This window comes from Aquarana catesbeiana, linkage group LG04 (assembly GCF_042186555.1).
Source record: "Aquarana catesbeiana isolate 2022-GZ linkage group LG04, ASM4218655v1, whole genome shotgun sequence".
Classification (NCBI taxonomy): Eukaryota; Metazoa; Chordata; class Amphibia; order Anura; family Ranidae; genus Aquarana; species Aquarana catesbeiana.
In genome coordinates this window covers 615,416,584-615,439,885 of record NC_133327.1, presented here as the reverse complement: position 1 = coordinate 615,439,885, position 23,302 = coordinate 615,416,584, and the positions used below count along the sequence as shown (strand labels likewise).

General features: G+C 43.7%; 1 protein-coding gene across 2 annotated transcripts in view; it reads left to right on the top strand.

Annotated features, from left to right (window-relative positions):
* Positions 1-22,867, top strand: part of SNAP25 (synaptosome associated protein 25) — a 181,455-nt gene extending 158,588 nt beyond the window's left edge. Inside the window, exons 7-8 of one of the 2 annotated variants that reach the window (XM_073628277.1) lie at positions 15,208-15,352; positions 21,954-22,867. In XM_073628277.1, the coding sequence (XP_073484378.1) occupies positions 15,208-15,352; positions 21,954-22,022 (214 nt within the window). In that variant the 3' untranslated portion in view covers positions 22,023-22,867. The remainder of the gene's footprint in view (positions 1-15,207; positions 15,353-21,953) is intronic. The other variant, XM_073628278.1, reaches the window with a different exon arrangement.
* Positions 22,868-23,302: the final 435 nt, after the last annotated feature.

Sequence of the window (23,302 nt, the reverse complement as noted above, 5' to 3'; positions counted from 1 at the left end):
CTTTGTTTAGGTGTTTTCCCTCTGTTTTCACCTGATGATCTGGTCAGTAACACACCTCCTGCATTAGGATGGAGGAGCAAAGAAGACACCTTTGGACAGCAGACATGTCATGTCAGTCTGGGGGAAGGCGAGTGTTTGATGGACAAGTAGATTTAGATACAGAAAACAAACTGAAACCAAACTCCATCTAAAAAATGTAAGCAGTTAAGGGCCGTACATACGGATTAAATAGAAACTGGCCAACATTCAGCCTGTGTGTACGGCAGACGGTCTGACAGAAGCAGCCCCGATCCCCGTCTTCTTGGGGGGCCCGCCGCTTGCTTTGGGGGCACTCATCCAGGCTCCCTCTCAAGCCGTGCTCTGTGTATCCATTGACACACAGTGCGGTTCAGCCCCGCCCCTACTCCCTCCTCACTGGCTGTGATTGACCACGGCAGGAGCCAATGGCTCCCGCTGCTGCTTCTGAGCCAGTGAGCAGAAAGGGAGAGAGCAGCGATAGGTGCTGCTAGGGTTGCCACCTGTACGTTTTTCTCCCAGACAGTCCGGTTTTTCAATGATGTGTTCGGGTTTACTTCTGCCCCAGATCCGGACACATCATTCACGCGGACTGCACCGAGAGTGATGAGTCTCCCCTCTCCCTGACAGCAGCTTGGTTCAGCAGAGCAGAGTGTCAGTGTATCAAAGCTCCTCCCCTCCTCTTCCTTCTCTGTTCTGTACACACACGAGGAGGGGGAGCAGGGACACGCTGATATCAGGTCTGTAGAAAGTTTTTATTATGCTCTGTAGATGGAGGAGGGAGGGGTAGAGAGCGGCTGGAAAGGAGGACAAGGTAGAAAATATGTGAAGTGATCAAGGGGTTAGGAGGATATGTGCTGGGGGGGGGGGGGGGGGGGGGGCTTTGGCAGGGGGGAGATATGCTAGAAGTGTGGATTGGATTTGAAATCTGACAACCCCTCCTAGCACTATCGGGCTCAGGTAAGTGTAAAAGGGGGCTGGGGGGGGGGGGGGGGGGCTGCTGCACACAGAAGGTTTTTTGCCTTAATGCAGAGAATGCATTAAGGTAAAAAAACGTCTGCCTTTCTAACCATTTTATAATTATTCTCCAGTTGTTGTGCGATCACAGCTATGTAAAAAATGTAAGGGTTCTTGTTTTTTTTTGTTTTTTTTTGGAGTGAGTTTCAGAATAACGCCTGGAATCCACTACAAAAGCCTCCTTATCTTTTTACCTATTAGGCTATGTTTCCACTATTGCGTCCCCAAAGTTGCGCGATTTACACTGCAACTTTACAATGCGATTTATGTTGCGATTTGATGCGACTTTAAAAACGACTTTGATGTTCTGCGATTTAGCCAGAGTGATGTAATTCCTTATCCTGCTTAGTTACTTCCCCTTCCTGTCTTCCACACTCACGTACATCAATATAGGAAGTGTATGTATTTGGGAGGAGCAGAGATCATGTGCTTCCGTAGACTTCCGTGGAAGTCGCAACAAAGTCGCGGTGTCAGACATGTACATGCGACTGCATTGCGACTTAATTCCTTTCTATGGAGAACAAGTCGCACCGAAGACGGAACAAAGTAGTGCAAGAACCTTTTTTGGAGACGCTGCGACTTGAGACGCACTAATTAGAACGGGGACCATTGAAATACATGGGTTTTGACTTGTCATACGACTTGACATGTGTCAAGTCGCAAAACAAGTCGCAGTAGTGGAAACAGAGCCTTAAGCGGGAGTTCAATAAATCTAGGGGGTCAATTTCAATTGGAGAGTGGATATTGCTATCTGTAACACCGCCATTCATAAAATGTGGGCCACTGTGTGGAGTTTGTGGTATACTTAAGCCACTAGAGGACTCCTTGATTGGCGGAAAGGCCAATTACATGACATCTCCAAGGCTCCATGCAGAAGATGAGGTGCACATGCTGTAGATTAGGTACTGGAGTTAGCGCTTCGTTTAGGTGTTAGTCTTATGATTTTAAAGCAGAACTACATATTTCCCAACTTTGAGATGGGAATGATGGACACCTATTAGCAAAAGTATGTAGGCATAGGACACACCACCGCCATGCCCCCTTAACCACTTTGGCACTGCGTCGCTTTAACTGACAATTGCGCGGTCATGCGACGTGGCTCCCAAACCAAAGTGATGTCCTTTTTTCCCCACAAATAGAGCTTTCTTTTGGTGGTATTTGATCACCTCTGCGGTTTTTATTTTTTGCACTATAAACAAAAAAAGAGCGACAATTTTGAAAAAAATGCATTATTTTTTACTTTTTGCTATAATAAATATCCCCAAAAAATATATAAAAAAAACATTTTTTTCCTCAGTTTAGGCCGATACGTATTCTTCTACATATTTTTGGTAAAAAAAATCACAATAAGTGTTTATTGATTGGTTTGCACAAAAGTTATAGCGTCTACAAAATAGGGTATAGTTTTATGGCATTTTTATTAATAATTTTTTTTTTTTACTAGTAATGGCGGTGATCAGCGATTTTTATTGTGACTGCGACATTATGACAGACAAGATTGGACACTTTTGGAGCTATTTTGGGACCATTCACATTTATACAGTGATCAATGCGATTAAAAAAGCATTGATTACTGTGTAAATGTGACTGGCAGTGAAGGGGTTAACCACTAGGGGGGCACTGAAGGGGTTAAGTGAGTCCTAGGAATGTGTTCTAACTGTAGGGGGGAGGGGCTATGTGTGTCACAACACTGATCACCGCTCCCGATTACAGGGAGCTGTGATCAGTGTCCTGTCACTAGGAAGAATGGGGAAATGCTTGTTTACATCAGCATTTCCCCGTTCTTCCTCTCCGTGAGACGATCGCGGGTATCCCCGCGGACATCGAGTCCGCGGGACCCATAATCGCACTCACGGAGCTGGCGGCACGTGTGCGCCCGCCCACAATGCTGCATCTTAAAGGGCAATGTACAGGTACATTAATATGCCTGTACATGCCATTCTGCAGACATATATCGGCATGAGTCGGTCAGAAAGTGGTTAAAGGAGAATTATACAAAAAAATAATTAATTAAACCCACAAGTGCTTTTTTTTAACCACTATTATTCCTTTATATTGGCTTTTGATATTTTCAAATGCAGCAATTTAGAAATTGGATGAAAGGTTTAGCACTGGGAGACACTTTTTGAAAGATAAAAAGTGCATTTTATATACAACTATATAGATCAGACCAAAATAAGGGACAAATGAGGAGGAAAGAGGGACTTTGTACCAAATCAGGGACAGTCCGTCGAAATCAGGGACATTTAGGAGCTATAGAACTACACTGCATCTAAACACCACAATCCATCTGTTCTTAGCTCAGGCATGCAGGCAGAAAGATGTGCTTAGTAAAGAAAGCCCCTCCACCCCTCCTCCAGATGAAAGAAAAAAAAAAAGCCAATGAAGACTCCTGGGATGACATCATTTTGGCCTAGGCCAGAAACCAGGAAGCAACTGAAGAAATGTAAACAAAAAGTAATTATATTAAATATAATTACCTTCCTATCTATTTACTTGCTCTTGCTGTCATGTAAATCAATGGCCTCATTACTTTTGGCAAATACCAATCAGGACATGTGTATAGGTAAGGAGTTATGCTTTCACTAGTTGCATTACTTGTTTTAGGTGAGAACTGAAAAAGCATTAAAACCATAAGATTAGCAAAGCAGTTAAAGTATAACTAAAGGCAAAGCTTTTTTTTTAAGTTTTGGATAGAGTGGAGAGGGATTAGAAGCCTTGTCAGTTTTTATTGCTATCTGTGCCCCCTGATATGGAGATACATCCTCTCTGTTTATCATTATCACTGAACATGAAAGTAAAAGAAAATCCCAAATTTTGGGTTGTCCCCAGAAAAATAATAGAGGGGAAGTCCTCCAAAATAGGGACACTAGTTTTGGTGACCCGAGGGTCCAAAGGAATTTCCTTAATTTGCAGGGATTTCCTCTCACTTCCTGTTTTGGCTATGGGACAGGAAGTGAAGGGAAATCTCTGTAACAGTACACAAATGGCAAAAAAAAAACTGACAGGGGTTATAACCCTCTCTCACTCTATCCAAAATTAAAAAAAACATTTTGCCTATAGTTGTACTTTAAAGCCTAAATGCAGCCAAAATCACAAATAGAAAAATGTGCACAAGAGACATAACTCACAGACACTAGCATGTGTCCTTTGTGCTGATACTTCTTCTGTTGGTAGAACAGATCCTCTGGTGTGGCATGGGTTAAAGTGATATTAAAGTCTTGTTGTTTGGTTTTTTTTTGTTTAAAAACAAACATGTTATACTTACCTGCTCTGTGCAGTGGTTTTGCACAGAGCAGCCCGGATCCTCCTCTTCTCGCCGGTGCTCCTGGCCCCTCCTTCCTGCCAGGTGCCCCCACAGTAAGCAGCTTGATATGGGGGCACCTGAGCTGAGCTGCTGCTCTGTGTGTCCATTCAGACATGGATCGGAGGCTTGGCCCCGCCCCCCTCTCACATTGGCTCACTGACTTTGATTGACAGCAGCGGGAGCCATAGGCGCTCGCTGCTGTGTCTCAGCCAATTAGGAGGGGGAGGGAGAGTCATGGACAGCTGAGGCACATCACTGGATCTAGATGGGGCTCAGGTAAGTATTAGGGGGTCTGCTGCACACAGAAGGTTTTTTTTAGCTTAATGCATAGAATGCATTAAGATAAGAAACCTTCTGCCTATACAACCACTTTAATACAACTAATAGGCTATCACAGGCTGTCATCAAGAGAGCCTGACTATGCCCACCCTTTCTGCCTGGATCTGCCATTCACAGAAACCATACTACCATCTTCTATGAATGGAAAGGATCTATGAATGGAGCATGGGCGTAGCATAAGGGGTTGCAGGGGTCACAATCGCAACCCCGCCCCTAGCTCCGGGGGCCCCTGCAGCCTCCCTGTCATATTATCATATTCTCCACAAAGTCCAGCTCCGATCTGCCCTAGGACCCCACAGCCATGCTCCAGTACTGGGCTTCCACTTTGCTAAACTCTTAAGCCACTTTGAGTATCTTGGCGTGCAGTGGGTGTATCTGCACACACGGTGGGGGGGGGCAGGTCAACCTTTGTATCGGGGCCCACAAGCTTCAAGCTACGCCTCTGGAATGGAGGATGGACAGATTATTGATAGCTCCACCCCCTCCTTTCACAGATGTAGTACAGCTTCTATTAATCATCTGTCCATCCTCCATTCATAGATCCTTTGCATCCATAGAAGATGTAGTACAGTTTCTGTGAATGGCAGATCCAGGCGGAAAGGGTGGGCATAGTTGGGCACTCTTGATGAGAGCATGTGACGGCCTGTTAGTTGTATTGACCCCTGCCACACCAGAAGATTCCAGGGGTGGGTGGAGGAGGTTGGAGGAAGATTTTAACTAACAGAAGAGTGATCAGCACATCACACTGACTGTAAGTTATGTTCCTAATGCTGACCTTCTGTCTGTGATTTTTGCTGCATTCAGGCATTAAGCAGCTGACATTTTCAAAAGGCTTTTGCTAGTTCTTTGTCATTCACTCTCGGTTTGTTCTGTCATTGTGAAGTAGGTCAGTATAATCACAAGTAAGCTTTCGTATATGTTCATGGATGCATGTAAGGAGTGTTCTCACGACTGCCTGCTGGAATGCAATTAAAAATGTTGTAGTAGAAGATACATGTATGCCTGCAGCTCTTATGCTTCCTATGTGAGTCAGCATGTCTAGTGCCTTGAAAAAGTATTCACACCCCTTGAAATTTTCCATTTCAGCATGTTTTAACCAAAAACGTAAATGTATTTTATTAGGATTTTATGTGATAGACCAACACAAAGTGGCACATAGTGAAGTGGCACATGTGAAGTGGAACGAAGTGGAATGATAAATGGTTCTTCAAATTTTTTACAAAATAAATATCTGAAAAGCGTGGCAGCTCCCCTGAGTCAGTACTTTTGTAGAACCACCTTTCTCTGCAATTACAGCTGCAAGTTACATAGTTACATAGTCTGTCACTTACAAGTCTTTTTGGGGATGTCTCTACCAGCTTTGCACATTTAGAGTGACATTTTTGCCCATTCTTCTTTGCAAAATAGCTCAAGCTCTGTCCGATTGGATGGAGAGCGTCTGTGAACAGCAATTTTCAAGTCTTGCCACAGATTCTCAATTGGATTCAGATCTGGACTTTGACTGGACCATTCTAACACATGAATATGGTTTGATCTAAGCCATTCCATTGTAGCTCTGGCTGTATGTTTAAGGTCATTGCTCTGCTGGAAGGTGAACCTCGCCCCATTCTCAAGTCTTTTGCAGACTCTTAACAGGTTTTCTTCTAAGATTGCCCTGTATTTGGCTCCATCCATCTTCCCATCAACTCTGACCAGCTTCCCTGTCCCTGCTGAAGAAAAGCATCCCCACAACATGATGCTGCCATCACCAAGTTTTACGGTGGGGATGGTGTGTTCAGGGTGATGTGCTGTGTTATTTTTGCTCCACACATAGCGTTTTGCTAAAAAGTTACATTTTGATCTCATCTGACCAGAGCACCTTCTTCCACATGTTTGCTGTGTCCCCCACATGGTTTCTCACAAACTGCAAACAGTACTTTTTATGGCTTTCTTTCAAAAATGGTTTTCTTCTTGCCACTCTTCCATAAAGGCCAGATTTGTGGAATGCACGACTAAATGTCCTGATTCTCCCACCTGAGCTGTGGATCTCTGCAGCACCTCCAGAGTTACCATGGGCCTCTTGGCTGCTTCTCTGATTATTGCTCTCTATGCCTGTCAGTTTAGGTGGACGGCCATGTCTTGGTAAGTTTGCAGTTGTGCCATACTGTTTCAATTTTCAGATGATGGATTGAACAGTGCTCCATGAGATGTTTAATGCTTGGGATATTTTATATAACCTAACCCTGCTTTAAACTTCTCCACAACTTTATCCCTGACCTGTCTAGTTTGTTCCTTGGCCTTCGTGATGCTGTTTGTTCACTAAGGTTCTCTAACAAACCTCTGGGGGCTTCACAGAACAGCTGTATTTATACTGAGAATAAATTACACACAGGACTCTATTTACTAATTAGGTGACTTCTGAAGGCAATTGGTTCCACTAGATTTTAGTTAGGGGTATCAGAGTAAAGGAGGCTGAATACAAATGCACCCCACACTTTTCACATATTTGTTTGTAAAAAACATTGAAAACCATTTATCATTTTCCTCCCACTTCACAATTATGTGCCACTTTATGTTGGTTTATCACATAAAATCCCAATAAAATACATGTATGTTTTTGGTTGTAACATGACAAAATGTGGAAAATTTCAAGGGGTATGAATACTTTTTCAAGGTACTGTATATTACCCAAATACATCAACAAGTTAAACGGTTTAGATATCTAAATAGTTTAATAAGAAGTGCTTCTCTGTATCTACATATGCTTGTCTACCTATCACAATGAGCTGCCTGTTTACTGTTTTCTACAGCAATAGAGAATGATGTGCAGGTCAGTTAATCTTTTCTGACATAAAATAGTCTCTGCTCTTCTGTAATGACCGAAAAATGGCATTATGTATCACAATGAGATGTCTTTAGTTAAAGGTCAAATATGATTTGCACCACACAATTACTGGTAGCCTGGAAATCCCAGTAACTGCTGGACCACAACTGTAGATATACAAGAGAATTTAAAGCAGGGGTCCACCTATCTATCGTTTTTTTTTTTTTTTAGTTCATTCACAAACTTTTCTTCTCAGCATTACATACTCACATATTGTGTGTAATATGTCCACCTGTGTCAGATTTCGTCGGAAAGAATAACTTATATTATTCACTGCAGGCGGTTTCCATCTTCATTGTGGGCATTTGAAGCCCACAAGCATTTATTTCCTGGATGTGGTGAATGCTGTGCTCCCAGCATTCACCGCTCATTCCCGCACATGCTCAGTGGCATCCTGGGAAGCCTGAGACTAGCTCCCAGGAGTCTGGGAGAGGCTAGAAACACGCCTACTCCCACGGGAGGAGAACCAGGAAGTGCAAAGAAGAATAGAAAAATAAAAGGTAATTACGGCGATTTAAATTTTTTAAACGGCATGTCAGCATCTAGGCAAGGAAGAGAATACATACAGATATTGTTCAAAATTTGGGTGGAACCTCGCTTTAAAATGCATTGACACGCGTTTGCTGATCATTTAAAGTACAAATGCTTTATATGAAAAAGGTAAATATGGTCTACATGGACTAAAGTCACCTGTCCCTCTTTGTTCACAATTGTTTCTCTTTGAGATATCACATATCAGAATTTGAAGTTGAACACGGGGAGACATAAAAACCTAGTTTAACTACTTGCCTACCAGGCCAATTCTTACACTTCGCTCCTACATGCAAAAATCATCATTTTTTTGCTAGAGAACCTCCAAACATTACATATGTTGTTTAGCAGAGACCCTAGAAAATAAAATAGCAGTCATTGCAACTTTTCATCTTGCAGGGTATTTTTTTGGGGGGGGGGGGGGAGTTTCATGCATTAAAAAAAAAAAAAAAAAAAAAAAAAAACAGTAAAGTTAGCCCAATTTGTTTGCATAATGTGAAAGATGATGTTATGCTGAGTAAATCAATACCTAACATGTCACACTTTAAAATTGCGCACACTCCTGGAACGACGCCAAACTTCAGTACTTAAAAATCCCCATAGGCGACACTTAAAAAAAAAACGTACAGGTTACCTGTTTAGAGTTACAGAGGAGGTCTAGAATTATTGCTCTGGCTCTAACGTTTGCGGCGATACCTCATATGTGTGGTTTGAACGCCATTTACATATGTTTGCGCAACCTATGTATGCGTTCGCTTCTGCAAGCGAGTACGCAGGGACGGGTGCGCTTTAAGTTTTTTAATTTTTTTTATTGTTTATTTTACTTTTATTTTTCTATTTTGATGCTTTCTTTTTTTTAAAAAAAATGTTTTTTATCACTTTTATTCCTATTACAAGGAATGTAAACATCCCTTGTAATAGGAATAGAGCATGACAGGTCCTCTTTACCTTGAGATCTGGGTTCTATAATTCCCCAGATCTGACCTCTAGGCTGGGAAGCCTGAGATAAAAAAAAACAAAAAACGATCTCGGCTTCCCGGCAGAGGCCGGCATGACGTCAAAACATCGCGCCTGTCCTCCAAAAGGTCATAGAGACTTCCTGGGACCATTTAGCCTGCCGAAATTCTCTATTGTCAACTTCCAACGCCAGTCGATTGCTTCTCTGGCTAGCCGATCGCACGGGCGAGCTGGTAGAAGCGCCGGAGGGCAGCGGGAGGGGACGTCCCTTTCTGCCGCCTGTAAGAACGATCAAGTGGCTGAACATGATTGTTATGCTTGTTCTTACGGTGCAGGGAATCGCTGGCTGTAAAAGAAGATATCTGAATGATGCCTGTAACGGCAGGCATCATTCAGATAACACCACTCAAAGTCTGCAACGTTATATGACGGCGCGCGGGCGGGAAGTGTTTAAACACTTTAATACAGGTCACTTTTACCCCCTTCCTACCCAGGTTAATTTTCAGCTTTCAGCGCTGTAGCATTTCAGTGGCAATTGCGCGGTCATGCAACACTGTACCCATATGAATTTTTTATCATTTGTTTCACACAAATGGAGCTTTCTTTTGATGGTATTTAATCACCAGTGAGTTTTTTATTTTTTTGCTAAATGTGATATGATGTCCTCCTAGGATAACTCTCGGCATCATATTACAATAGGCCAGGCAGAAAGCAGTTAATGCAATTATGCATTCCTTAAAAAGTTGTTTGTTGTATTGTTAAATAATAATATTGTTTAATAATAATAAAAGTAAATAGAGAAAACGTAGTCAAAACATAGCCAAAGTCGGTAACCGGAACGGATAGTCAGACAAGCCAGGAAGTCAGGAAGCCAGGAATCAGCATAGTGGAACAGCAAGCAGGATCTGGAACCAGAAGGGACTTCAGCCAAGCAAGTCATCCAAGCATTCATCCAAGCTAACCAATATCATCAAACCTCCTTCAAGTGTGTGTAAAACCATACTTTTTCTTTTTTAAATTTGAATAGAATGTTAAATGGTTAAAACTGTCAGTTTTTTCCCTACTGTCTACAGTATGTCTCAGCTGGGGGGGTTTCACCTCTCTAAATGCTAAATTTTGAGTTGTCACCAGAACAGCAAGAAAGGGGAAATCTTCCAATGGAGCAACCTGTTCTGTGGTGTCTAAAGCCTGGTACACACCACTAGTTCTTCTTTCGTTCGAAGTTGCTGTACTAACGATCCAACATTAGTGCAGTGATCTCTGCTGCTGTTCTATTGTGTTCTGACAGGGGGACGACATCCTCTCGCCAGAACACTCCTGTCAGTGCTCCCAGCCATTGGCTAAGAGCGCTGATTGGGAGCTGTTCGACCGTTGGTTTTCCAGCATGCTCGTCTGACAGAAGCTGGACAAACGGCTGGCTTCTGTCGGACCGGCTACCATACACATGGGCTGAATGTCGGACAGTTTTTATTGAACCAGCCGATGTCACCCAACATTCAGTTCGTGCGTACTAGGCTTAAGAGAGGCTATCCCCTCAGTTTGGAGAGATCTTTTCCACCTGCTGTGTATCTGGGACAGTGAAAAAAAAAAATAAATAAATAAATAAAAACTGATGGGGACTTTAGCATTATAAAAATGTGATAAAAAGAAAATTTGGTTTTACATATACTTTTTTAAACGATGATCAGGTACAGGTGGACTTAGCTAAACAAAAGTGATAAAAAACATGGCTAAGGCTCAACCTTGTGTATACAAAGTAATGAATGGTAAACCAAGTCATTAACCCTTATGTAGGAAACCCAGAGGAAAACTCAACATACTTGATAGAATCTGGTAAATGTATGGACTGAAGACCAAGTTGCGGCCTTGTTTTACGAATCTTAGCAGTCGCCTTCAAGTAAACCTTGACTGCTCTCACCACATCAAGAGAATGTAGTGAACTTTCTTCCGCAGAACGAGGTTCTGGAAAAAATGAAGGCAGAACAATATCGTGGTTTAAATGAAAACCTGACACTACCTTCGGTAGGAAATTAGGATGAGGACGTAATACAACCTTATCCTTATGAATAATCAAATATGGCTCTTTACAAGAAAGAGCAGTCAACTCTGATACCCTTCTTGCAGAAGATATGGCAACCAGAAAAACGAATTTCCTTGTCAAAACGACCAAGGGAATATCTCGTATCGGCTCAAAAGGCTGTTTCTGTAAAGCCGACAGAACTAAATTCAAGTCCCAAGGGTTCAGGGGTGACCTAACCGGAGCATTAATCCGCGTTACCCCCTGAATAAAGCTACGAACCAGAGAGTGGGAAGCAAGTGGTCGTTGAAAAAATACCGATAAGGCCGACACCTGGCCTTTGATAGTACTCAAGGCCAGCTTCATTTCTAAACCCATCTGTAGAAATTCAAGGATCCTACCTATGACATATTTCCTGGGGTGCCAACTCCTGGATTCACACCAGGAGACATATGCCTTTCAGACTCTATAATATATGACTCCAGGGGCTGGCTTCCTAGCATTAACCAAAGTAGACACTACTGAACCTGACAGCCCACGCTTCTTCAGAATGTGGGTCTCAATAGCCAAACCGTTATATTTAGCGTTTGTAAGGTAGGATGGAATACCGAACATTGAGAGAGAAGGTCTGGCCGTGGTGGTAGGGTCCATGGGTCCCCTACCACCATATTTACGATTTCTGCATACCAAGATCTCCTGGGCCACGCCGGGGCCACAAGAATCACCTCCTTCCAATCCTGCTTGATCCTGCAAAGAAGTCGTGGAAGCAACAGAAAAGCAGGGAACGCATAGATCAGTGAAAACTGATCCCGCATGCCAGCGGATCCTTTGTCCTTGACACAAAGTTGTTGATCTTTTTGTTAAACCTGGACACAAACAGATCCATGTCCAGAATTCCCCATCTTTGACATATTGATAGAAAGATGTCGGGGGGGAAGAGACCATTCTCCCAGGAACAGCTGTTGGCGACTCAAGTAGTCCGCCTGCCAATTCTCTATTCCTGGAATGAAGACTGCCGATAGGCAAGGAATGTTGTCTTCTGCCCAAGATAGTATATGATTCACCTCTCTCTGGGCCGCACAACTTCTCGTGCCCCCTTGGTGATTGATATAAGCCACTGTTGTGGCATTGTCGGATTGGATCCGGACAGGACAATTCCGTAATCTGAGCATCCAGGCTTTCAGGGCCAGATGAGCTGCCCGAATCTCTAGAATATTGATGGACAAGGTCATTTCTGATTTGGACCATCTTCCCTGGACAGACGCTTCTTCTAGGACTGCTCCCCAGCCCAGAAGGCTGGCATCTGTTGTTACCACTTTCCAGGTAACTGGTAGAAAGGATTTTCCTTTTTAGAGATTCTTGGTTATCAACCACCAACTGAGGCTTTGATGCACTTTTGGGGATAGCTTGGACCTTCTTGTTCCAAGTTGACAGGATACAGTTTTGCAGCAGTCTCGAATGAAGCCACCATCTTTCCCAACAATCTCATGCAAAGTCGAATAGAAGGATTTTTCTTTGCTTTGACCACCTGAGTCAGTTCCCTTATGGAACTGATCTTTGCCTGGGGCAAAAACACCCTCTTCTGAGCTATATCTATGATCAGAACCAAGCACTCCAATCTCCTTGATGGTTTTAAGGAAGATTTCTCTAGGTTGAGAATCCAACCTAGGTACTCCAGGTAGCTGACCGTGGTGACCAAACTTTGGTTAAAGCAGGCTACCGACTGATCTATCAAGAGTAGATCGTCTAAGTAAGCTAGAATCGTTATACCCTGAGTCCTTAATCTGGCTAAAGGGGGAGCCAAGACCTTTGTAAACACTCAAGGTGCAGTAGCTAGACCGAAAGGCAGAGCTACAAACTGAAAATAAAGATTTTCTATCTCGAAGCGTAGATATTTCTGGTGAGCGGGAATAATAGGTAAGAGGAGTCATCAGCCTCTTCCTGGTCCCCTGAGAGAAATTCGTCATCTCTCGCCCCCTGTTCCTCAGTTTGAGGATCCTGGTTAATGGAAGGGTGCCTGTTACACTTCCCACTCTGGGATGCGATTAACGCATCAATCTTTTGTTGCAAGCCTAAAATGGTTGAGGAAAAAACCTCTTCAGTAATATACAGTATACAGGGGCTGCAGTGTTAAGAGCAGCTGCAACACCTGACGTCCCTGATGGCTCACTCTGACCAGCCATTTCACTTTTAGGGGATTATGCCATCTTTTTTGAGATGGTTCTAGTCTTCCTTGTGGCTGTAGAAGTCTTTCTACAGCCCTTTTTTGAGGTGTTTTTACCCCCCTTCTGACCATAGCCCGATGCACATAGCAGAGGTACTACCAGAAGGAACGCATCCACTGCTTGAGCAATAGTCCAGCCCTGCCGCTGCTATTAATGCTCAGCCTGATGCAGTAGTAAATGTGTGAAAATGTGTCTTTCATGCCCCTCTTTGCTCTTGTGTCCCTCCATCAGCTTGCAGCAGCAACAATGGAGCTTTAAAAAGCACATTCCCGCGCCGGACGTTGGAGGACGCCAACACCGCGCTAAGCCTCGCCAACTCCGTCAAATTTGGCCCGCCTAACGGTCTTCCTCGTGAAGAGGGGGAGAGTACAGCCCAGGTGGGGGGTGTCTGGAGAAGAGGAAAACCCCCCAGACTTACTGGAGGTCTGCTGCTAGCTGGAGAAAAAAAGAAGCCTGCTGTTCCGGACACAGCGTGATCTCTTGAGGAAGCATGAGAAGGTATGTGCTCCATATAGCCCCCAGTGGTGACACTTAGGCATGACAACATTTACTAATAAAAGGAGACATTTCATAAGAAAATTCAAAAATTTCTTAGAAAACTCGCCTCACGGTTTTCTGTGGTAAAAACCAACAGACCCAATCTTCATCCTTCACGGTGGGTTCCGTTAACAAACCTTCAGGAGCCGGGGACCCTCGGGGAACCCACAATCCTGGACCTGTAATAGCATCCCGCCAGTAAAACTTTATGTCCTTAATACCAAAAGTACTGGATCCCGGGATCCAGCTCTCTAAAAAAAGAAGTGTTTACAGGCAAAACCTCGTTTCTTCGGACACGAGGCCCGGGTACCATTTCAGTTCGGCCTAAAAGACACTTTGAATAGATCCAGCTGCATAGCTAGCCCCAGCAAGGATTGCTCCAGTGGAGCTCAGTACAGCACATCTTCACTTGTGACCAACACCTTAGACACTGGTGAAAAAACGGGGGGGTTATATAGGGAGTGGACTTCTTGTCTTAGGGTGTGCCAGTGTCTATCACCTGAAGTTGGCCTATAACCCACATAGTAACTACTATGGGTCTGTGTCCCCTCTTCTCCATATACCTCCTCCAACTGAAGGAACTATGGACTCACAGACACAAGTTTGCAGATCATTATTTCCTCCTGGCCAAGATGGGACTTCCTGGATCCATGTGATGGCTGAGTATGATTTTGCTTAATTGGGTTTGATGTGGCTTGGAACTTTACCTAACCTAGAGGTTGCCATGCCATATGAAGATACACTATGCTAATACTAGGCAATCATTAGGCACCTCCTCCCATGGAGTCTTCCTGCATCAACTTTCTGTGCTTGCCATAGTCCATTTTTGGATGTGTATATACAGGATTTAATCTCATTTGATCTTCTTTATATATATAAGGGTATTTGATCTATACATGCATGGACTAAACCTCCATTGGAGGATACAGATTTCCAGTACATCTTATATACACGTCATGGGATAGGCTTAAAATACAGCAGCTGCTATTTTTTTTATAATTGGCCAGTTATGATTTTATGGGTGAGGTAGTTGGTTTTTGTATGTTTTCATTTCTAATAAGGATTGTGCTTTTTATACATACACATACATGTTGAATTTTCTTCTGGGTTTCCCACATAAGGGTTAATTACTTGGTTTACCATTCATTATTTTGGATACATGAGGTTAAGCCATAGCCAGGTTTTTATCACTTTTGTTTAGCTTAATAGGATATATACTGGCTGTTCCCTCGGGTACAGAATTGCAATATTTAATTCTACAATTTATTTTATTTTTGTTTTTGACCTAGGATCTGGAGGACACATTTTATTGTATGGAGATATTCTATAAGTGGGCTTACTCTTCCACCCTTAGCAAGCTACAAGGTTTAGAATTTTTGTCTCATTACTTGTTTTTCAGAGTAACAAATGATGCTCGAGAAACAGAGATGGACGAGAACCTTGAGCAAGTCAGTGGCATTATTGGAAATCTCCGTCACATGGCTCTGGATATGGGCAATGAGATTGACACACAAAACCGCCAGATCGACAGGATCATGGAGAAGGTGGGTGAAGAATACTGTAAACAGATGTATTACTACTGTGTGGTGGAAAATAATGACACAAAATTCACAAAAATGTTCACATTAGATCATATTATGTGCATATGCTTATAAAGTGTACATAGCCGTCTCATCTGTTTGGTCTTTGTCTCAAAACTGAAGCATAAATGGAGATCTATACAGTCATTTATGCAGCTGCTATTAAAATCATGTTAGGGGAGGAACAGGCAAAACTAGAGAAGATTCTAAGGCTAAAGTAGTCAATAGGATGAGCAGTGGTATCGTGCATAGTGCAGTAATCCAAAACAACCAAAGATCTTTTAAAGCAGGGGTCTCAAACTCAAATTACCTGAGGGCCACAGGACAAATTTTCACATCCAATTGGGGCTACATGAAAACTTGTGCAAAAATTACTAAAGCGCTGAAATGGATAAGGTGAAGCTAAATATTTTCTACAACCCTGTGAAACATGTCTGATAGTGACTGGGAGAGAACCAAATAATAAAAGCTGCAAACTTAAAAAGTGCTCAGACACCTGTATCAATTATTAATAAAATATTTTGTTGCGCTGATATTAACCTACCAGTCAATCCGTGCACAGTTTGTAAAATAAATCAATCCCTCCGAGTGAAAAAAAATATAACAATGATTAGAATAAATCAAATATATAAGGGTCTAGTCAGGTCGGAAACACTATAGCCAATAAGCTGTGATCTTAAGTTCCACAGGATAAATCACAGGCAGCCGCCTATGATAACGGGCAAGTACAAGTATACATAAATAGATAAATGTAGTTGCTAAACCTATCATCCGATATAAATAAAATCCGATATTAATAAAATCCGATATTAATAAAAGTTCTCTCATATGGTAAAAAGTCCCAAATTGAGACTGTGTGTTAAAAGCCGTTCTCATTTGTAGACAGTATGCTTTATATTTAGGCAGAAGATAGATCTATTCACAAAGATCTCCCAATATTCCTGTGCATTGAGGGGCTTCCAGATGGATGTTCTCAGGTATTGCAAATATGTGAAATAAACAGAAAGGACATCATTGCATAGTAAGCAATTACTTTAAAATAGTAACACTGCACTGGACACACTCACATAAGCCTGGATAATCAGTGCCTGGATGGAGAAAAACAATCAGCCGCTTGGGGTGCGGTGAGTCCTCACGCCGCTCGTAACAAGCTGCTGACCAGCCTCAATACTTTACGTCACTGACTCCTAAGGAGGAGGTTATGATTATCCAGGCTTATGTGCAGGGAAGGACTGGCCATCGGGACTACCAGGAGATTCCCGGTGGGCCGATGGCTCAGTGGGCCAGTTTCAGAGACAGGGGAGGAGAGAGAGATACACAGCGCCAAATGTAGCATTAAAACAACTTTTATTCCAGTTACTGACAAAGTTAGTAGGGTGAAAGGCATTGAAACACTGTGCAAGAGTCCAGGCTTGTCATCAATTTCAATTAGGAGCCACCACCGGGAACCGATCGGGCCAGTAGATGCAGAGCGCATCGGTGTACACTACTATTTCCTGGTGGTGGAAGAATGATGGCCTGAAAGATGCGTCACCTCCCACATCTTGCTTCATTTCTGGATGATGACATCACGTCCGCCCCATCATGCGTTCCACCGCTACCAGGAAGTAGTAGGACACACCGATGCTCTGCATCTACTGGCCTGATCGGTTCCCGGTGGTGGCTCTTAATTCAGATCGATTGCAAGCCTGGACTCTTGCACAGTTTCTCAATGCCTTTCACCCTACTAACTTTGTCAGTAACTGGAATAAAAGTTGTTTTAATGCTACATTTGGCGCTGTGTATCTCTCTCTCCTCCCCTTTCACGTTGTGTGTTGGGGGGGTACAGAGCTGGGTTGGAGGTGCCCATTAAGTCCTGTAGTAGTACTGCATCTGGTGACAAGTGACTTGGCAGGTGACAGGCGATGGGGCAAGTGACATGCGGCACCTGGTGGCAGGCAACGTGGCAAGTGACATGCAGCATCTGGTGGCAGGCGACTTGGCAAGTGACAAGCTGCCTTTGCTGACAAGTGACGTGGCAAGTGACGTTTTGCATCTGGTGGCAGGCGATGGTGGCAAGTGACATACGGCACCTGGTGGCAGGCAACGTGGCAAGTGACATGCAGCATCTGGTGGCAGGCGACGTGGCAAGTGACAAGCTGCTTTTGCTGACAAGTGACGTGGCAAGAGACGTTTTGCATCTGGTGGCAAGTAACGTGGCAAGTGACACACTGCATCTGGTGGCAGGCGATGGTGGCAAGTGACATGCGGCACCTGGTGGCAGGCAACGTGGCAAGTGACATGCAGCATCTGGTGGCAGGCAACGTAGCAAGTGACAAGCTGCCTCTGCTGACAAGTGACGTGGCAAGTGACGTTCTGCATCTGGTGGCAGGTAACGTGGCAAGTGACATGCGGCATCTGGTGGCAGGCAACGTGGCAAGTGACAAGCTGCCTCTGCTGACAAGTGCCGTGGCAAGTGACACACTGCATCTGGTGGCAGGCGATGTGGCAAGTGACGTGGCAGGTGACACACTCAGGGCTCCCACTGATTCTGCATTATGGTGAGTTGGACTATTTCATGTTATATTACAATGTAATAATAGAAATAATGCGCTTCAATCATCCTGACACCATAACAACCATGGTGCCGAGAAGATTGAAGCACCAACACCAGGTGTTTGGAGTAAAGTGGGCCGGTCTGGATGAAGTCCAGGGCCAAATTTTTGTCCCAGTCCAGCCCTGCTTATGTGAGTGTGTCCAGTGCAGTGTTACTATTTTAAAGTAATTGCTTACTGCGCAATGATGTCCTTTCTGTTTATTTCACATATTTGCAATACCTGAGAACATCCATCTGGAAGCCCCTCAATGCACAGGAATATTGGGAGATCTTTGTGAATAGATCTACCTTCTGCCTAAATATAAAGCATACTGTCTACCATATGAGAGAACTTTTATTATTATCGGATTTTATTTATATCGGATGATATGTTTAGCAACTACATTTATCTATTTATGTATACTTGTACTTGCCCGTTATCATAGGCGGCTGCCTGTGATTTATCCTGTGGAACTTAAGATCACAGCTTATTGGCTATAGTGTTTCTGGCCTGACTAGACCCTTATATATTTGATTTATTCTAATCATTGTTATATTTTTTTCACTTGGAGGGATTGATTTATTTTACAAACTGTGCATGGATTGACTGGTAGGTTAATATCAGCGCAACAAAATATTTTATTTAGCCACATGAAAACTGTCCTTTCCCCCAGCATTGGTGTCAGCGGACGCAATATTAACCCCCAGCACTGGTGTCAGCGGACGCAATATTAACCCCCGGCACAGGTGTCAGCGGATGCAATATTAACCCCCAGCACTGGTGTCAGCGGACGCAATATTAACCCCCAGCACTGGTGTCAGCGGACGCAATATTAACCCCCAGCACTGGTGTCAGCGGACCCAATATTAACCCCCGGCACTGGTGTCAGCGGACGCAATATTAACCCCCGGCACTGGTGTCAGCGGACGCAATATTAACCCCTGGCACTGGTGTCAGCGGACGCAATATTAACCCCCGGCACTGGTGTCAGTGGACGCAATATTAACCCCCAGCATTGGTGTCAGCGGACACAATATTAACCCCCAGCACTGGTGTCAGCGGACGCAATATTAACCCCCGGCACTGGTGTCAGCGGACGCAATATTAACCCCCGGCACTGGTGTCAGCGGACGCAATATTAACCCCCAGCATTGGTGTCAGCGGACGCAATATTAACCCCCAGCACTGATGTCAGCAGATGCAATATTAACCCCCAGCACTGGTGTCAGCGGACGCAATATTAACCCCCAGCACTGGTGTCAGCGGACGCAATATTAACCCCCAGCACTGGCGTCAGCGGACACAATATTAACCCCCAGCACTGTTGTCAGCGGACCCAATATTAACCCCCAGCACTGGTGTCAGCGGACCCAATATTAACCCCCAGCACTGGTGTCAGCGGACCCAATATTAACCCCCAGCACTGGTGTCAGCGGACGCAATATTAACCCCCAGCACTGGTGTCAGCTGACGCAATATTAACCCCCAGCACTGGTGTCAGCGGACGCAATATTAACACCCAGCACTGGTGTCAGCGGACGCAATATTAAACCCCAGCATTACCCCTACACTCCACAAATACCCCCCCACATTCCACTTCACAAATATCCCCCTTACACTCCACAAATACCACCCCCCCCACACACACTCCACAAATACCCCCTCTTCACAAATTTCAACCCCAGTCACGCAACCAAGGACTTTGCTCAGCCTCTGTGTGATGGCTCACTTACCTCTCCTCCTGGCAGTCAGCTGGTGGCCTGATCTTCTACCTCCCAAGTCCTCTCCTCCTGTCAGTTCCTGTCTTCATCACAGGCCTAGTGGCAGGGCACCCTGAGAATGCCACAATCTTCTGCCCTGAGGTGGCAGCAGGACCCTGGATCCGGGGCGGTGTTCTGTCGAAGTGCCCGCTATCCAATAGTGCCCGGGACGAACTGCGCATGCGCCGTACATGATAGCACAACAGCTGATTTTACGATCAGCTGTTGTGTCGGTGAGACGGCGCCTGCGCACAATAGCCGACTGAAGACATTTTTCAGTCAGATTGTGCCTCGCGCTGCCAAGGCACGTTCATGTAGGCAAGGGACGGAATTTAACGTGAAGGGCGCGGATGTTTTCAATGATGGCCAGTGCTGCAAAGATGGGGGCAGAATTTTTAACGATGCCCAAACAAATCTGCTAAAGAAATCTTTATCTGCTATTCTTCCTGGAAGGCCTATTTAGCTAGCTAAACGTTTAAAATTCTGCCTCATCTTTGCAGCAGTGGCCATTCTTGAAAACATCCGCCCCCTTCATGTTAGATCAGCACTGGCCTTCAATGAAATGTCTTCAGTCGGCTATTGTGCGCACGGCGCAGACGCCATCTCGCCGACACAACAGCTGATCATAAAATCAGCTGTTGTGCTATTACTTACGGTGCATGCGCAGTTCGTCCAGGTGTTCTGTTGAGAAATGCCGCCCATCGAATAGTGCACGGGCTGAAGGGCACATGTGCAATGCATGCGCCGTACGCAACATCACAACAGCTGATTTTACCATCAGCTGTTGAGATGGCGCAGGCGCACAATAGCCGTCAGAATTTTTTTCTTGTTAGATTGTGGCCTGCGCTCACCTGCGCTCCTGTGACGAGTTTATGTCCATGATGGGCGGATTTCTACACGTTGTAGGCGGATGTATGGACACTTGGGGGCAGAATTACATGGCCAGTACTGCAAAACAAAACTTTGTGATGGGCGGATTTCTACATTTCTTGTGGGTGGATTTTTGGGCACTTTGGGGCGAAATTAGATGGCCAGTGCTGCAAAAAAATAAAACTTTCTGATGGGCGGATTTTTACATTCCTTGTGGGCGGATTTATGGGTACTTTGGGGTGGAATATCACAAAGTTTTATTTTTTTGCAGCACTGGCCATCTAATTCCGCCCCAAAGTGCCCATAAATCCACCCACAACGTGTAGAAATCCACCCATCATGGACATGAACTCGCCACGGAAGCACGGGTGAGCGCATAGCACAATCTGACAGAAAAAAAAAATTCTGTTGGCTATTGTGCATCTGTGCCGTCTCAACAGCTGATGGTAAAATCAGCTGTTGTGATGTTACGTACGGCGCATGCGCTTGCAGCCCAGGTACTACTCAATGGGGGCATTTCTCAACAGAACAGATGGGCGGATCCTCCCTCCGCTCTGCTCTTCTGTGTTGTGCACGCTGGGCTGCAGCAGCGGAGGGAGGATCAGAGAGAGAAAGCTCCCAGATGCTGTCACTCGTTCAGGATCGGCCCTGCCTGCGGGCCATTTGTAACCGGTCCGCGGGCCGGTACTTTGAGACCCCTGTTTTAAAGCCACCATATCAAAAATATTTTTTAAAACCCTCTTGCCTATAAGAGAAGGCAGTAAATACTCATTTTTCCTGGTGCCCAGCGAATACTACTCTGATCACCAGGATTGGTCCTCTGAAGTCTGCTAAGAAACACTTCTGGGAAGTTTGTGCTTTTGATTAGTCTACGTATCTGTCCTAAACTATCATCTTAAAATGTTGTAATAACTGAAAAAAACAAGGGGATTGGTGCAAGAGGCACAAATTAGGTTTCTTTGTAGAATCATTAGGCTTATTCTGCCTAGGACTAGTGAAGAAGAGTCTCATAATAAAGCCACCATACCTTCAAACTAATGGGTGCTGGCTAATGTGGATTTACCATCATATGTAGATAAGTGCCCTCTGGGAAGTTCCCTTGGGAGTTGTACCTGGTACACCTAACTGGGTTAAGGATTCAGGAGTAGATCCAGAATGTACTATTAGGATTATATCTCCCAGCTGCCAGGTAAATACCTTGGAATTGGCAGGAATGGGTGGAGTCGTTGGCTGGGCAGAGGAAACTCTTGGCCTGCCTATTTAGTCAGCTTACCATAAAACCACAAGATATTAGTGCTAGCAAAACAAATGAATAAATGAAAAATATGTACTTTGTTAACATCATTATTTTCCTTTTAGGCCGACTCCAACAAAGCAAGGATCGACGAGGCCAACACACGTGCCACAAAGATGCTGGGCAGTGGCTAGAAGCCTCAAGACTTTATTATCTGCTCCAAACTGTCCTGCTAGACAGTACTTTCATGCTTTTACCATGGTATTTACATACTAGGTTTGCACACATGCACATATCACCCTTCCCTATTGTAAATGTTGTCCTGTGTAGTATGTCAGCTTTCCAAAAAATATACTTGTAATTATTTTTTTTTAAGTATATTCCTTTCCAAAGGTTGTATATAGTGATCTACGCTAGCTCACTATACGTTTCCTTTTTTTTTTTTTCGTCTTTTTTTTTATTTTTATGTTTATCATTTTTTATGATGTTTGCCGAATGACAACAGTGTAGGAATGTTTAATGTGCTGTTGACCTTGATCTATACAGTATTGTTCTTGTAAATCTGTGACATTTCACAGAACTACTGCCTATATCCTTTTTTTGGTGTCATGATACCTAAGCTGTGGAACTGTCCTGGGTTCAATGTTGCTTCCATCTGTTATAATTTCATGATTAGAGCGTGAAACTATATACTATACTTAAGCATTGCACTAACAAGTGATGTGAGTTATGCATTTATGCATGGAAAAAAATAGACATTTTAGATGCCTACATACAAGAAGACCTTTTCCCCGTGGCAGTAGCACATTCAATAAAAGCATGCTGAGTATTTGGACACTGTTGGGACTATGTTATACCAGCAAGTTTGCAGTAGTGCCACGTTTCTGTCAATATATTGTTCTATTTAACCATAATCATGCTTTTTTTATTTAAAAAAGGACAGACTTGGCACATATCCAGCAAGAAAAAAAAATATATGTTGCTTTTTTCATTGCTGGCGATATATTAAAAAAAACGTAAAAAAAAAAAAAAAAAAAAATACAAATACGGTTGTAATATAGGGTTTGGGTACTGTTTTTGAGGATCCTCTTTGTGAGGAAATGATGACAGTCTACAATAAAATGGTACAGATATGTAATTTTTATAAGGCTGGGTATGGTTAGCCACTTATCCCACGTGGTTTTATTTTACTTTTCTTTTAAAAGTAATGTTCTCTGTTGCTTACCTAGAGCTATGCACACCAAATTGCTGAGATGTTTAAGTAGATTTAAATTAAGACAATAATCTAAATGAATGACTTCTAGATAAACTGTGATTATCAAAATCATTGCAAGCATGTACTATTAAAATTCCTTCTGTCTCCTGTCAGTTTGTGACGTGATTGACATTTTGTAGCTAGTTTAAAACCAATTAAAAATTATAAATCTAAAAGGTCTCTGTATTTTTTCTTGTCTTGGTTGTGTGTCGCTGGTTT